Source organism: Pseudochaenichthys georgianus, chromosome 8, assembly GCF_902827115.2.
Source record: "Pseudochaenichthys georgianus chromosome 8, fPseGeo1.2, whole genome shotgun sequence".
Taxonomy (NCBI): domain Eukaryota; kingdom Metazoa; phylum Chordata; class Actinopteri; order Perciformes; family Channichthyidae; genus Pseudochaenichthys; species Pseudochaenichthys georgianus.
The window spans coordinates 10,955,819-10,973,489 of NC_047510.2; the positions used below are offsets into that span (position 1 = coordinate 10,955,819).

At 43.4% G+C, this 17,671-nt stretch overlaps 1 protein-coding gene across 2 annotated transcripts in view; it reads left to right on the top strand.

Moving 5' to 3' along the window:
- The first annotated feature begins 639 nt into the window (after window positions 1-639).
- Window positions 640-17,671, top strand: part of shisa9b (shisa family member 9b) — a 60,645-nt gene continuing 43,613 nt past the window's right edge. For both annotated transcript variants that reach the window (XM_071203973.1, XM_071203974.1), the window contains exons 1-2: window positions 640-1,427; window positions 10,730-10,836. In XM_071203973.1, the coding sequence (XP_071060074.1) occupies window positions 925-1,427; window positions 10,730-10,836 (610 nt within the window). In that variant the 5' untranslated portion in view covers window positions 640-924. The remainder of the gene's footprint in view (window positions 1,428-10,729; window positions 10,837-17,671) is intronic.

Genomic DNA, 17,671 nt, shown 5'->3' on the forward strand with positions numbered 1-17,671 from the left:
GTGTGTAAACATGTCACAGTAGAAGCAAAGAGTAACATGAACCTGCAAATGAGCATAATAAGTCCTCTCACACAGTTTCTTTATTTTAAGGCAGTACTGATAGGGGCACTCACAATAAATTACAGCGGGTAAAGACAACATTTATGAGCTAAAGTTCTAGTGAGCATATCAATAACCCTTGAAACAGGAGTTTATTTGGGTGGCTCTACATTGAGTCTGGGTGCCTTAAAAGCAGTCATGTGAGCTTTTGAGCCACGCTAAGATCTGTTAAACTGTCACTTAAAGTAATTACAAAAAATAAAATCTTTTCAGATTTTTTTTAAAATAACAGTAATAGCTCCAATTTAAGTGTTTCCATTGTAAGTGCCTGCAAGATGTCGATCAATTAAAGAGGGACTGCTGGTTTGAGCGCTCTGCGTTTCATTTTAGTTGATTTGGATCATGGATTGTAAGGTAAAGGATGATTTTCTGAGTCAACACAATAATAACTGTCTGTAAGGGTAGTAATTGCACACAGCCCCCCCCCCCCCCCCCTCTCTCTCTCTCTCTCTCTCCACTCTCTCTTCAGGGTCCCTTCCACTCTGCATTGTGTTTCTCCCACCGTCTCTCTCTCTTTCTCTCCCTGTATCTGTGTGGAGAGCAGCCGCCTCAGAGGTGTGTGACTCCCTCCAGCAGACAGGTGCACTGCCTTTCCTAATATCAACTACAGCAGTGGAAGAAGCCTGAACTATATCTTTGCACAATATTTACACAGTTAGTTTTCAAAGGAGAGAAAAGTAAAAAGGCGCACTGTGCCTTTACGCATGGAAGTTGGAACCAGCCTAAACACATTTACGCATGGCTTTGTTTTGTCTCCTCGGAAGATGCGTTCGGGCTTGTGAGAGCTCCCCAGGGCGTCAAGTGCGGAGTACAAAGTGATCAACGATGCGGGTCACTGAGCTGCTACTCGGATACTTTCTGGTGAAAATTATGGTGTGCGACGCGGAGGGCGAGCCGTCTCGCACCGGGGACGAATTCATGCTGGTGACCGGCTTTAACGACTCGAAGGAAGGGGAGGTGACGGAGAGCCCGCACACGGAGGACAAGTGCCGCGGCTACTACGACGTGATGGGCCAATGGGACCCGCCGTTCGTGTGCCAGACCGGAAACTACCTGTACTGCTGCGGCACCTGTGGCTTCAGGTTCTGCTGCGCGTTCAAAAGTTCCCGGCTGGACCAGACCACTTGCAAGAACTACGACACCCCGCCGTGGATGATGACCGGAAGACCCCCGCCCAAAGTGGACGTGGCACAGGAGTCCTCGAAGGATAAAACCAACCTCATTGTGTATGTCATCTGCGGGGTCGTGGCCATACTGGCACTGATAGGAATTTTCACCAAGCTAGGTTTGGAGAAGTCGCACCGTCCGCACAGAGAAAATATGTCAAGGTAGGTCATCATTTTAGGTTATCGCTGATTTGATCAACACATCTAAAAGCTGATCAGTTATTATGTGTTGCTGAGCCCTGAAATGTAATAACTCGACTGGTTGCAAAACATTTACATTTGATTAAAAAAAGTCACAAAGCAACAAGTTGATTTGTAAATAAACCTGTTACTATGAAAATAAGTTAAGGTGTACTCAACGTGATATCCTTTTACAGATTATGTTGGACCAAAGTTCAGTTTAACATTTTCTTTTCTTTAACAATTTCTACGTCAAGACACGTTTAATGAAACTCAGCCAGATGCTTAGTTGAAAGTCATAAGCACATTTTTGTTAGTGTTAAAAGTGTGTTTTGATATTTATTGCATTGCCATATGTGAAAATTGTGTGTGCCCATTTTTTTGTCCACATTTCAATTTGGAAAGTACCGATGTAAACAGCAGACAATTATAAATGTAAGAGAAATACTGTATGTCTATTTATTTTTTAAAGTTTATTGTTTCTTAATTGTTGAATGTTTGAAGTTGTTCAAATAAGCAAGCAAAAGGTCTGCTTAAAGGTAGGGTAATTCACTTCAGAAACACTTTTTGTTATATTCCATGGAATGCTCTTAACATCCCGATAGCAATGAATACATTAAATCCTTCGACAATAAATACATACAAAAAATTAATCTGTGGAAGCCGTGGCGCTGTAAAAAGCAGTAGGGCCTGGCTAATTTCGTGGCATCTGCAGGCAGTGGCAAGTACTTCCGGCATCTGCCACAGAGGCCGCTACTCCGTGGTATCTGTGGCAAGTACTTCCGGCATCTGCCACAGAGGCCGCTACTCCGTGGTATCTGTGGCAAGTACTTCCGGCATATGCCACAGATGCCACAACTTGCCGAGGCATCTGCCGCAGCTGAACGGGAGTTGCCACAAGATGCCAGAGTAAGAGAAGGTTTACGGTAGCCACTCGCCTTCCATGGCAAATGCTGCTATTTAAACCTGTATTTATCGTGTAAAATGTCGCTGTTTTGGCATGACTTTATCGAACTGATCTGTACACAGGAGTTGCCACAAGATGCCAGAGTAAGAGAAGGTTTACGGTAGCTGCCACTCGCCTTCCGTGGCAAATGCTGCTATGTTATGCAAATGCTGGCCTTATAGTAAAAGTGCATTTTCAACAATCATCATAATTATACAGTAGGCTGCAGTATTTGTATGCAGGGGCCCCTCACAACAAGAGGGAAATGGTTTCGTCTTCCCCGTTAGTTGTCCTTAAACCCCGCCTCCCAGCCGCTGCGTCTCAGCCAACCCAGTCTCACAAAAAAACGTGTAATAACTACGTTGGTCCACAACGTAGGACGTAGTATTTCTACAAAAACGCAATATGGTCTAGCTGCGGCCGTGGCCAGTACATGGCGGTACACGATGGTACACGACACGTCCACCTGACACGACACTACGGTGGCTGAGAGGCACCACCGTTAAAAGCGAATTGACGAGATTTACATCATACAGCCCATGTAGTATAACATTGATTTTAATTTCTTACAGGAGGAGAGGTTTTGGGGTTTAGGTTTAGGAGGGAGGAAGGAAGATTAGGATTAGGTAAAAAGGTAGGGAGTGGTTAGGGTTAGGATGGGGGGAAGGGAAGGGTTAGATTGAAGGGAGGGAAGAGAACTGCTACCCGGGAACGTTCATACTGGGTAGTTTATTTAGTTTAAAAAAATTATCCAACGAGTTAGAGACCACAAAGGAAGTGTAGTACCGACGTTTGGCCACAAGACTCCGGCGCACTTGGTTCAACCTCCATTGTCCGCGGCCGCAGCTAGACCCTTCTCAGCCACCGTAGTGTCGTGTCAGGTGGGCGTGTCGTGTACCATCGTGTACCGCCGTGTACACGCTAGACCCTTCTCCAAAAACGCCTCTGAAATTGTAAGATCCCTACGTTTTTTTTCACCATTCATTCCAATGGCTGGCGTCTATGTCACGTGATCTTCAAATTTCTCCCTGCAGAAAAAAGAAACATGGCCGAACTTCGTTTTATTCTCGGTGTAAAATGCCTATTTTAAAGTTAGTTTGGCCATTAAAATGCGTTTTGATGTCATTTGATGCGAGAAATATGAGTTGTTATTTCAGATTATGTGTGCAGTGGATGCACATGATATTTAGTTTGCTAGTTATTACAAAGATTACTTCAGGAAATTGTGTCTATACAACGTTTTCATTGTTACCAAGGTGGTTGCTAGGGACGCTGCTATCGATATGTTATGTTGTTATGTTATGTAACTGTTTAATGGTGTTATCTTTATTGCTACCCCCTTCCCCGTCAATGTATAGTGTTGATCCACAGCGCAAATGTATTAGTTTAACAAAATCCGCATCTAAGATTGTGGCATAGATACGTTATTTTCCCCTGTGCAATTCTCCATTTACTCAACAATAACACATAATTATCCTTGTGTTTATTTATTTGTTTGATTAATAAACACAAGTTGGAGTCCGTCAGGACCGAGGGTCGGAGCAGCTCATTTGCTTTACAGAATATTACACCCGGAAGTAAGTATTCTCTCCGCTTCGCTTGACAAACCCCGTGATAGTCCTCAAGCTCTGTGATTGGAGAGTGTGCCGAGCGTCGAACAGCACTTGAAATGGGATGGAACCACGGCAGACTGTCCAAAACTGGATTTGAACGGGTCCACCCCGTCCCCCCCTCCGTCCCCGGAACTACACATGCTGGCTATTCTGTTTCGCAACATGTTCTCTATCTATGGCACGTCTCTACTGGGAGTTGTAGTTTTAAAAGACGTTTTCGTATTTCCCATAATAAGAAGTGGCCGGTATTAAACTGTGTACATCCCTGGAGGTTTAGGGGAAAGGAAACACTCAAATGTAAAACATATAATTAATAAATGGGTGAAAATTGCTCGTGCCCATAATGGGCAGCATTAATATATACCCACATGCCAGCTAAGGTCAGAAGAGCTTTATTTAACAGCTGGTCTTATGTTTGTGACCCCTCCTGTTGTTTATTGATGAGCCTGAAACATGCACTTGTCAAGGTTCAGAGGCACATTGTGCAAATATGGCAGTAGTCATCGATCATCTTAAGATAAGATACTTTATTGATCCCAAATTGGAAACATTTGCGTTACATCAGCATGTGTAACAGTTGTAAATATGCAGTGGTGTTTATTTGTAAATCATTTAGTATAATCACACAAATTCTGTGTTTTATATTTAATAATTCTGTGTTCTTTATTTATTGATTGTTCAATACCTGACAAGGCCGGAGATGAAAAACTTTGGTCACAGGTTCCTCAACAGTGCATTACAAGACATCTATCAATATGTGTGTACCTCCACCATTAAACTATCATATTCTGCACATTTCTTATACTATCTACATACATCTTATATAAGAGTATAATACATATGTATAATATCAGTTAAAATAAGTGCTTCAACATAGTTAACATTGCTGGAGGGATACACAAAGTTTTTCATTTAATGCATAACTACACCGTTTGTGTATGATATGTCAATACAACTTAGAAAATCTTGAAATCTTGAAAGGGATGTGCAAAATAGTCATTATATACAGTCTTTAATTAACTATTAGTAGAGAATAACAAGTAATGAATATACTTTATAGGGATCCTATTAATATCTAATAATAAAAATAATGAAATTCAATAACATGCTTTAACCACTAGGTGTCCCTTTATATCAGTGCACCGTTATGGTGTAAATACAGCCTATCTACCAATTGGATCAAATATAAAAGTCGGCTGAATTAGTGTTGATACTGCAAGGAGACGTATTGTGTGAAAATAAATGTAATATGTTGTTTAATGGCTGATATATTTATGATCCACGTCACGTTTTCAGTTCCTCATGTTTGTCTAGAAGTCTTCTCATCAGGGGCCTCATTTATAACGCCGTGCGTAGGATTCACGTGGGAAGGTTACTTACGTAGTAGAAATCCAAAAAATAGGTACAGAAATGTTCCGACATTTTCCGATTCACCAAACATTGCGCACCGGCGAGGAAAGTGAGTACAGCACTTCCTACGCCGGTTTCCCTTTATAAATCACAACCGACTCGAAATGACGTGCAGCTTTTGCGGGCTTCACGTAACACACATATTTGCCTATAAATAGTCAAAGAAACGCCCATTCATTCATTCATTCATTCATTCTGACTGACTTTATGAAGAAGATCGCAGGAAATGACGACAGAACAGCTAAAAAAAACATCTCACACCGTGTCAGATTTGGGTTATTTTGGGGAGGTCGAGATAAATCATATTGTTTGGTGGATGCAGTTTGAACCAGAGTAGCAGCATGGAGGTCGGATCGTCACCAAAATAAATAAATAAATGGCCCGAAAAAGGTTAATGACAAAAACAATACACATAGCCTTCCTCAGGCAGTGTGTTTGTACCGGGGACAGGAGACCCCCCCCCCCCCCCCCTTGATGAGAGACTGTAAGAAGTGAACGGGGAATCCCTCCAGACTGGAGTCATGAGACTGAATCTGAATTATGTTTTTGGTGGTTTGTGTTCCAGCTGTCGATCAGCTGTGCGCAGCGTCTCCGCTGCAGCCTGTGCATCTCAACCCCCCCCCCCCGCAGCAACCATATCCACCAGTTAAAGGAAATACAACTAATGTGTTGTGTTATATTAGCTGTACAATTTACCACATATGGTGTTCTTAGCTTCCATACCTCCTGTGTTTTACGAGCGACTTATCAAGTCTTGGCAAACGATTAAACGTGATAGTATATAAAACCATGCTCGTATCTACAACCTATAGAAATGCAAAACGGCGTCAGTTTAGACGTAATTCTGTCCTCCTGCTTACTGCATCATTTATGAGAAAACATTTCATAACATTAACACAACATATTCGAGGTGGTTTTAAATAACATATCCGTACTTATTTATTTCTCCAAGTCATGTTTTTATGTGCACTGAGGAGTCGCAAACAGGCGTTTGTTAAATCATTTTAAGATTGGCTTTAATCAATGTTTTAAAATGAATTCTTCATATATGATAAATGAGAGGTAACATTTTATTTATGGTATTATTTCCACATATTTCTCTCCATTCTTCCTTCTGCCAACGCGGTGTCGCAGTTTCTCGTCTCTCCCGTTGTTGTGCTTAGTGCGTACGCATGGGTTAGAGTTTGCGTGGAGGACCGCGCATTTTTACGTCAAGTTAGTATTTTATAAATCGCAAACATTGCGTAGAAACTGGCGTACGCCATCTTTTGAGCGTATATCCCTTTATAAATGAGGCCCCTGGGCTCTATAAATAGAGAACTACGGCAGATATGTAATATTTAATGCAGCCGAACCGTGTATTACAATGCTGTTATGTGATGACCTCCAAAAAGAAAAGCAAGCACACTCAGAATAAAGTGTTTTCGGTCTGTTTCCGGTAGCTATTTGTTTATGACGATGTGATGTGAGATGTGAGACTGGAATTGCAAAGGGGAAAATAACGTAGCCTATCTATGCCACAATTTTAGATGCAGATTTTGTTAAACTAATACGTTTGCGCTGTGGACCAACACTATATATTGACGGGGAAGGGGGTAGCAATAAAGATTACACCATTAAACTGTTACACAACACAACAGAAATAATATCGATAGCAGCCTCCCTAGCAACCACCTTGGTAACAATGAAAACGTTGTATTGACACAATTTCCTGAAGTAATCTTCGTAATAACTAGCAAACTAAAGATCATGTACATCCACTGCACACATAATCTGAAATAACAACTCATATTTCTCGCATCAAATGCAGGCATTTTCCACCCAGAATAAAACGAAGTTCGGCCATGTTTCTTTTTTCTGCAGGGAGAAATTTGAAGATCACGTGACATAGATGCCAGCCATTGGAATGAATGGTGAACAAAAACTTAGGGATCTTACAATTTCAGAGGCGTTTTTGTAGAAATACTACGTCCTACGTTGTGGACCAACGTAGTTATTACACGTTTTTTTATGAGACTGGGTTGTCTCAGCCGCTCTCGGCTCTGTCACATGAATGCAGGGAAAATAGCCTAACTCTCTGTTTTCGGCTTTTAGCTCATTTCAAAACTTTTATGATTAACTGATATAAATAACGGCTATTCAAGTGTTCATACTGGAAAGTTGATTTAACTAAAAAAACAAACAAGATTTACAAAAGTCTTTCCCAATGTAATTACATGTGAATTTGCATCAGCACCTTGTGAACTTCCTGAGTGGGCAGAGTGGCATTGCTCTAAAGGTAGCCTAGATCATTCAAAGAAGAAGTTCAGTATCAGCTAATGATTTTGCTAACAAGAAGACAGTGTCATTACTGGGGAATGAACTCCAATATCATCAGTTCCATAAGATACATTAGAGTTTGAAGTTAGACATTCTTCATATTTTTTCAATAACTGCAAGATCTATCATATTATCCAAAGCATAACTTGTAAATCAATCAAGGGTGAAAGGTTCAGTTTAAACCAGTACATTAAAATGTTTATATTATGTGCATGTGCACAGCTATTGCTTATGGCAATGAAAATCGTAGGTCCCGCCATCCTCCAACAAAATATATAAAGACTTTGGTAAAGTCAATGACAGAAAGGAATTATGTTAATATGCCACAGAGTAGTGGCTTCTGTGGCAGATGCCGGAAGTACTTGCCACTGCCTGCAAATGCCAAGGCACATGCCACGGCAAGAAGTGGCAACACTCATTGTGTTCTAGTATGATAAATAAAATAACATTGTACCTTGAAAATCAATGCATTCTAATAGCGGGTACATTTTACACATTGGCGGTTTTAGGTATGGCTATACAGCGCCCCCTGGCCGTTCTAGTGTTAAGTAAAAGTAGAAGTAGCCTACCTAAATTAGGAATACTCTGTTACAAGTAAAAGTCCTGCATTAAAATGTTACTCAAGTAAAAGAGCAAAATTATTAGCATAACAATATAGGCCTACTTAAAGTAGATATTACATGTTTTCATTATAATGATTGATCATTAAAGTGTTATCAAAGCTGGTAAAGGTGCAGCTAGTTTGAAATATCTTTGTATACTGCAGGGTAGCTTGTGAATTCACTCCAGGAGTAACTAAAGTCTGATTTAAGACTTGATTATATTTCTAATCATTAATCAGAATCTGTAGTAAGTAACTAAAGGTAGCCTATAATAAATGTAGGGGAGTAAAAGTACACAATTTACCTCTGAATTGTAGTGGGAATTGTATAAGCACTAAGTTACATACCATTTACATACTCAACAAAAGCACAAGGAGGCTATTTCTAAATCACAAGTACAGTACTTGAGTAGTTAGCCTATTTCCCACCTCTGGTCAACAATGATAGATCTTAATGTCAATAAATTGTCTTTATTTACTTATAATATATCTTGAGTATTATCATAAAAATAGCACGTTTATTTATTTTAACAAACCACGTTCTCCAAGTAAAATCGAATAGAAATTATAATGTTAAAAAAATAGAGATCGGATCATCTGTGTACAGATCATCAGTCCTGTGTACAGATCATCAGTCCTGTGTACAGATCATTTCGATAACGTCATGCCAAAACAGCGACATTTTACACGATAAATACGGGTTTAAATAGCAGAATTTGCCACGGAAGGCGAGTGGCAGCTACCGTAAACCTTCTCTTACTCTGGCATCTTGTGGCAACTCCCGTTCAGCTGCGGCAAATGCCTCGGCAAGTTGTGGCATCTGTGGCATATGCCGGAAGTACTTGCCACATATACCACAAAGTAGCGGCCTCTGTGGCAGATGCCGGAAGTACTTGCCACAGATACCACAGAGTAGCGGCCTCTGTGGCAGTTGCCAGAAGTACTTGCCACTTCCTGCAGATGCCACGAAATGCGCTTGCTGTCTCTCGTAAAAAGCACGACCAATTATTTTATGGCCCGGCTAAAGAAACGGGATGGCCTACCTGCCTGTCAGCCTTCCATCTCGAGCACAAACTTATCTCGTGCCCTCATTGGTCATGTGCGCGTTCGTGTGTGTTGGAGGAGGGGCTCTGAAAGGAAGTCTGAAGGAAGGGGCAGATTTTTTTCGGCTGCCTATACGTTGGTTAAACGTAACAATTATGTATAGATTGTCCACTATCTGCAAAATGTACAATTAAAGTTGAATGAAAAGATATCACATGCAGACAAACAAAAAGTGTCACCAAGTTATTTGGCCTGTTAGCCTAAAGTAAATGTTGTTGCTTTATTTTCTTGTCAGAGAGTACCAGAATGCGTAGTTTACATGTTAAAAGAAAAACAAATCTTATCGGGGAGGATCCCCCAGGCGTGTTCAAGACTCTTAAAAAAGACGGAGATCATTGGCTTCCTCGATAATGTTCCCCTGGCCACACATAATGGTTCCTACGGAAACAGTCTGACAGTGACACTGTAAACCAGGTGTTGCGAGCAAATAGTAAGGAAATTAGTGTGTAAAAAAATGCGCAATACAGTGTTATTTTTATCAGAAAAAAGTGTCCCCACCACTTTTGAAAACAAAGTGACGCCCATGCATCAAACATTTCTAGATGGTTAATACACAGACATGCTAAATATTTCCTCAAACACACTTTACAAATGCACACAAAGAGGTTTACTACTCTCTTGCTGATCACTCAAGAGACTTTGTGCAGACAGTGTGTTTCATTGTCATTCTTTGAGAGAGTATGTTCCATGTTATTGAATCTACAGGCTCCCAACATAATCCACACTGTGAATAACTATCACAATCCCAGTCTATGTGCCTCTCTGTTGCATTTCTTGGGAGGTACTTAAATACATATGGTTGAAAATTCAATATAATGTAATGTATCCTTCAATGTAATGTAATGTATCCTTCAATGTAATGTAATGTATCCTTCAATGTAATCTAATGTATCCTTGTCAAAAATATCCTCAACACTCAACAGTTGGAAACATAACTAATTTGCAAAACAACTGAAAAGGACAATTAAGGTCTGATAGAAAACACACAGTTGTTGTTAAATGCTTGTCAGTGGTTTTGGCGGGAGCTGTGTCAAGCCAAATAAATGAACCCTGAAGACGCCATGGTGGTGTGATGAGGGTCATTTAGGAGGCAGAGAGAGTGTAAAGACAGACACTCACTGTAGTTGCATTATGGCAAATGTACGTTCCAGTGTTCTTTTGTGTCATGTTTGACCCTTGCTTAGATTTCAACCTATTTCAACAACGCACTTCCTGTACGGACTAAAAGGCCGGAGTGCATTTGGTATTTACTGAAAAATGTCGTCTCTGAGAGTGTTCTTCATCTTTACAGAGCTCTTGCGCATGTTATCCGCCATCCTGCCTCAGAACATACGGATGAAATTGGACTTGGCCAGCACTACGAGAATATCCAGACAAGAGTCACACTTAACAGTCTACGTAAGTACTAACATAAGCAGTACACAGAATCTGTTAGCTGTACACCTACATACTCATTGACAGAGTTGTTTGTTCAAACCAGTGGGGCTCCCCGTTTGTGAACAGAAATAGTTGACGTTTTATTTCTAAAACAGGACAACTAAATAAGGAACAAGTCACTTAAAGACTCTTTACGCAACGGGGGCTTTTTTTGTGCCATTAGTTCATGAAGGAGTATATTTATTTCCAAGAGTTTTTATCCTCTAAAAAGGTTGCTTTTTCTGAGCTTTGAAAACACAAATAAAGGCATAGCAATCCTACTGTGTGAATGGGGTTGAGTTGCTTTTATATTTATGAGGATAACACAACAAGCTACAAAGTTCCTACCTTGACAAAGACATACTTCACCCAGTCTTTGTGTACCTACTTTTCCCAATACAAGTAAAATACATAGTGAGTATTTTTATTTATTTTTATTTAACCTTTATTTAACCAGATAAAAAGCATTGAGATAAAATCTCATTTGCAATTCTGAGCTGGCCAAGAAGGCAGCAACGTTACACATAACACAATCGTATACAATACAGAGAACATAACTAAGAAAGCAAAAGACAAAAAGTAGTCGCTACATTGTGCATTAGGACAGTAAGAAAGGTGCACTACTTATGAATGCAAGAGCAGCTGGTGGTAAGGACCTCAGACAACTTCAATGTAAAACATGCTATTGAGACTCGTGCCCTCAGTTTGAAGGTCATTCCAAGACCAAGGACCATAATAAAAAAGACTCCTTTTCCCAGCCTCAGTCCGCACGGCAGGAACCTGGAACCGTATTCAGGCACTGGATCTGAGGTTGTAAGAGTCACAAACTGGAGCAAATCTGGCAAATATGTACAGTGGAAGCTTACCTAAAATGGCTTTATACATTAATAAAAACGCATAGTAAGTGAGGACCATCCAGTTAGGCTATACAGTTTGCAATGATGAGTATGTATTGTGTCAATCCACCAATGATAATGCCTTTTGAGTGGAAGTATTAAAGTGACACCGCTACATTGATCTTAGTAATTAATGCTTTCTACAGATTAAAATGACCCCTGTACAAAAATTGCAAGAATTACAGTCAGGCCGCCAACCACTGGTTTAAAGACTGGGTTGCATCTATTCACTAATGATGCTGCCATATACCTTTACTGACCAGAATGGCCCTAACAAAACCAATACACACACATATAAACTCTGCAATTTCATTTGAAAAAAATATCAACCTCAAATTGAGCCCTGTATATATGCTTGCGGAACCTGAATTACCTGAAGCGTCAAAAGGAAAAAGGCCTCACAATAGTGCAGGCTGCGCAAGCAATTAGTCATGACCTCAGCTATCATTTAACATGTAAACTAATTAAATCCAACAACTTGAATCTCTTCTGTATAATACTTATTTTATGCAACGACCTCACACATTAAATCAAACACACACACACACACACACACACACACACACACACACACACACACACACACACACACACACACACACACACACACACACACACACACACACACACACACACACACACACACACACACACACACACACACACACACACACACACACCACACACACACACACACACACACACACACACACACACACACACACACACACACACACACACACACACACACACACACACACACACACACACACACACACACACACACACAATAATTGTTCTTATTAAATGCTAACCTGCTTACTGCCTTGACAGCTCCAGTCAATAAAGGTTTCTCTGCCTCTCTCTCTAGCTGGATAATTATGGCAAATGGCATTTCACATTTAAAAAAGTTTCACAGAACGTCAAGCAGCATTTTAATGGTTGCATGCATCATTTGGAAATACCAGCTCTAGCTGAAAAACCGACTTAAACTTAGGATAAATTGTCCTTATAATGATCAGGTCCAAAGCATCATATAGTGAAAGAATTACAGCTGTAGCTTCAGTTAGAATATATAAACTTAAAGCTACTGATTTCCCTTAATCTACTAGAAGCTTCATTTGCTTCAGATGCAAATCAGTTTCAGTGATAATTCACGTGCCGTGGAAGGCCAGAAGTTAGCGTGTTCTTATTACAACAGAAGATTACAGCAGGTGATTTCACTGATTAGCTTGGGAGGTTTGCTAATCAGAGAAAACACCTGGTGTAATCTGAGGCTCACATGAACACCTTCATTTTTTTTGCACACATGGCAGATGACTGCCTATCTCTTGTTATCTCCTGTACATAGCCTGGGTTTAGTTGTGCAAATATTTTCAAGCAGTTTCAATGTGGACACTGTAATTCCTGTAATTCAAATGATCCCACTAAAATGCATACATTCTTTGCAAATCCAGAAATACGCTCCACAATGTTTTGATGCAAAATCACAAGCAGAAATGATCTAAAAATATCTCTCTCAAAAAACAATTCTTGATGAGTGATTCCCATCATTGCAAACATCTAGAGAATCCAAATAACTAGACTGTAGATATGTTATTAAATCAAAGCACTCTATTAAAGAGGCCCTGTTATGGTTTTGGGGACTTTCACTTTCCTATAGTGTGTTATATAGGTGTTTGTGCATGTAAATGGTCTGCAAAGGTTAAAATCCCAAAGTTCCCTCCAGAGGGAGTTTACTTATGTGACATACAGTAGTGACGTCATTATGTAACAAACACGCTTCTATTGCACTGTAACACACTGTAAGTGATACTGTAGGTTAAGGGGCGGGACATGAGTGGTGGAGCAATGACAACAGAGCGGGCCAGCTAACCAATTATGCGGCTTTCACACCAGCGCTTTTCCCTTTCTAGCTCCGAGCGGGAGCTTTTCTGGTTCAGCTCCGGTTTCCCTTTTCAGCTCCCGCTCTGTGCACACCGCCCACTGGCGCCCCAGAGCTGCCCCTGCTGCGTCATGACGTCACCGCTTACATACAGCCATTACGGCGCTCACAACAACAACTGCGTCGGGTCGATGATCGTGTTGCTTTTAATCACACGAAGCCAGAATAAATTGAATAACGACTTCTCCAACCTTATACTTTGCTCCAGAGTGCCGTGGTTCATTGTTTATTAATGTGTTTCTGCAGCATTTACCGACCGCTGCAGTGTTGGCTGCTCTTCCACGGGAGTTTATTCTCCCGTTAGCTCCCGGTTAGCTCACACTGCAGCGGCCGCTCTAAAGCATTCACTGTCCGACTCACACAAGCAGCTGATGCATATCCCGAGTTCCCCTTAGCCTAAGTGAATGTGTGTCAGTCTGAATTGACACTGTTTGGTATCACAACGCTGTTATGATAGTTTCTCTGGTATAAAACGGGTGATGTTAGCATAGCAACCGAAGCTAAACTGACTACTTGCATCCGATAGCTGCAATAATACAAAACAACACGTCTGCCTCTCTCCACAATGATCGATAACAGTGAACGGATGGTCAAAGTAAGGCACAAATAAACAGAATCACACGAAGCCTGGTTAGTGTTGCCTGACTTTATAAAGTGTGTTTATAAGCACTACTGCTTGTAGGCAGGCATAACAGTCGACCCATGGGAGGTGGGTTTAGTTTCCTGCACGCCTCGACGTAAGAGAGACGTAAGCGACGTCGCCTCTTAGCTCCAAAGCTCTTGCCTCTGGACCGACAATTTTTTGGAGCTGGAAATGAAGCGGATTCCGGAGCTAAGAGCCGGCGCCGCTGCGGTGTGAACAGGAAAACCCGGCGCTTTTCAGGCTCTAGCTCCGAGCCGGAGCTGAAAAGGCGCTGGTGTGAAAGGGGCATTAGAGCAGACTGGGCTCTGGTTGCAGACAGAGGGTGAAAAGAGGTGCTGCAGCACAGGCAGTATGAGAAAATAAAGAGCTTTAGGTCAGAGCAGGTCAGGTCAGAGCAGGTCAGGTCAGAGCAGGTCAGAGCAGGTCAGGTCAGAGCAGGTCAGAGCAGGTCAGAGCAGGTCAGAGCAGGTCAGGTCAGAGGGACAACATACAAATATGACCCTGAAAATGAGCATAATAGGATCCATTGCTTTATTTTGCTCCATTGTGATCTTCTGCTTCCAAAGAGAAATCTGTATTTGTTTTAATCTTTTTTTCCTTCTAATTTGTTATTCTTTTCAAAATAACACACTGTTATTTACTCACCATCCATCCATCCATCCATCTTCTCCCGCTTATCCGTGGTCGGGTCGCGGGGGTAGCAGTTCCAGCAGAGAGCCCCAAACTTTCTTTTCCCTGGCGACATCAACCAGCTCTGACTGGGGGATCCCAAGGCGCTCCCAGGCCAGCGAAGAGATATAATCCCTCCACCTGGTCCTAGGTCTACCCCTTGGTCTCTTCCCAGCTGGACGTGCCTGGAACACCTCCCTAGGGAGGCGCCCAGGTGGCATCCTAACTAGGTGCCCGAACCACCTCAACTGGCTTCTTTCGACGCGAAGGAGGAGCGGCTCAACTCCGAGTCCCTCCCTGATGACCGAACTTCTCACCTTATCTCTAAGGGAGACACCAGCCACCCGGCGGAGGAAACCCATCTCGGCCGCTTGTATCCGCGATCTCGTTCTTTCGGTCATGACCCATCCTTCATGACCATAGGTGAGGGTAGGAACGAAAATGGCCCGGTAGACAGAGAGCTTTGCCTTCTGACTCAGCTCCCTTTTCGTCACAACGGTGCGGTAAAGCGACTGCAATACCGCTCCCGCTGCTCCGATTCTCCGGCCCATCTCACGCTCCATTGTTCCCTCACTCGAGAACAAGACCCCGAGATACTTGAACTCCTTCACTTGGGGTAAGGACTCATTCCCTACTTGGAGTGGACAGTCCATCGGTTTCCTGCTGAGAACCATGGCCTCAGATTTGGAGGTGCTGATCCTCATCCCAGCCGCTTCACACTCGGTTGCGAACCGATCCAGTGAGTGCTGAAGGTCGCAGACCGATGAAGCCATCAGAACCACATCATCTGCAAAAAGCAGTGGTGCAATCCTTACTCCACCGAACTGCAGACCCCCCCCCCCACGACTACGCCTCGAAATCCGATCCATGTATATTACAAACAGGATTGGTGACAAAGCGCAGCCCTGGCGGAGGCCAACCCTCACCGGAAATGGGTCCGACTTACTGCCGAGGACCCGGACACAGCTCTCGCTTTGGGAGTACAGAGATTGGATGGCCCTGAGTAGAGACCCCCTCACCCCATACTCCCGCAGCACCTCCCACAGTAACTCCCTGGGAACCCGGTCATACGCCTTCTCCAAGTCTACAAAACACATGTAGACCGGATAAGCGTACTCCCAGGCCCCCTCCAGGATCCTTGCGAGAGTAAAAAGCTGATCCGTCGTTCCACGACCAGGACGGAATCCGCATTGTTCCTCCTCAATCTGAGGTTCGACAATCGGCCTGACCCTCCTTTCAAGTACCTTGGAGTAAACTTTCCCGGGGAGGCTGAGTAGTGTGATGCCTCTGTAATTGGCACACACCCTCTGATCCCCCTTTTTGAAAAGGGGGACCACCACCCCGGTCTGCCACTCCTTCGGCACTGTTTCCGACTTCCACGCAACGTTGATGAGACGTGTCAACCATGACAGTCCCTCAACACCCAGAGCCTTCAGCATTTCCGGGCGGATCTCATCCACCCCCGGGGCTTTGCCACTGTGGAGTTGTTTAACGACCTCAGTGACCTCCCACCGGGAGATTGGTGTTGATCCCCCGTCATACTCCAGCTCTGCCTCTAACATAGAGGGCGGAGTTGTCGGGTTCAGGAGTTCCTCAAAGTGTTCCTTCCAACGCCCCAACACTCCATCAGTTGAGGTCAACAACGTCCCATCCTTACTGTACACAGCTTGGATGGTTCCCTGCTTCCCCCTCCTGAGGTGTCGGACAGTTTTCCAGAACAACTTTGGTGCCGCCCGAAAGTCCTTCTCCATGTCTTCTCCGAACTTCTCCCACACCCGCTGCTTTGCCTCGGCCACGGATGAGGCTGCTGCCCTTCGGGCCTGTCGGTACCTTGCAACTGCCTCGGGAGTCCCCCGGGATAACAAATCCCTGAAGGCCTCCTTCTTCAGTCGGACGGCTTCCCTGACCACCGGTGTCCACCAGGAGGTTCGAGGGTTACCGCCCCTTGAGGCACCTAGGACCTTGAGACCACAGCTCCCCACCGCGGCTTCGGCAATAGAGGCTTTGAACACCGACCACTCTGGTTCAATGTCCCCAACCTCCACAGGAATGCCCGAAAAGCTCCGCCGGAGGTGTGAGTTGAAGGCCTCCTGAACTTGGGCCTCCTCCAGACGTTCCCAGTTCACCCGAACTACACGTTTGGGCTTACCAGGTCTATCCAGAGGCTTCCCCCGCCACTCGACCCAACTCACCACCAGATGGTGATCAGTTGACAACTCCGCCCCTCTCTTTACCCGAGTGTCCAAAACATACGGCCTCAGGTCCGATGATACGATAACGAAATCGATCATGGACCTTCTGCCTAGGGTGCTCTGGTACCACGTACACTTATGAGCATCCTTATGTTCGAACATGGTGTTTGTTATGGCCAATCCATGACTAGCACAGAAGTCCAGTAACAAACCACCACTCCGGTTCAGATCAGGGGGGCCGTTCCTCCCAATCACGCCCCTCCAAGTGTCTCCATCATTGCCCACATGTGCGTTGAAGTCTCCCAGCAAGACTAAGGAGTCCCCTTCAGGAGCCCCATACAGGACTCTTTCCAGGGTCTCCAAGAAGGCCGAATACTCTGAACTGCTGTTGGGTGCATAAGCACACACAACAGTCAGAGTTTTCCCCCCCATAACCCGCAGGCGTAGGGAGGCGACCCTCTCGTCCACTGGG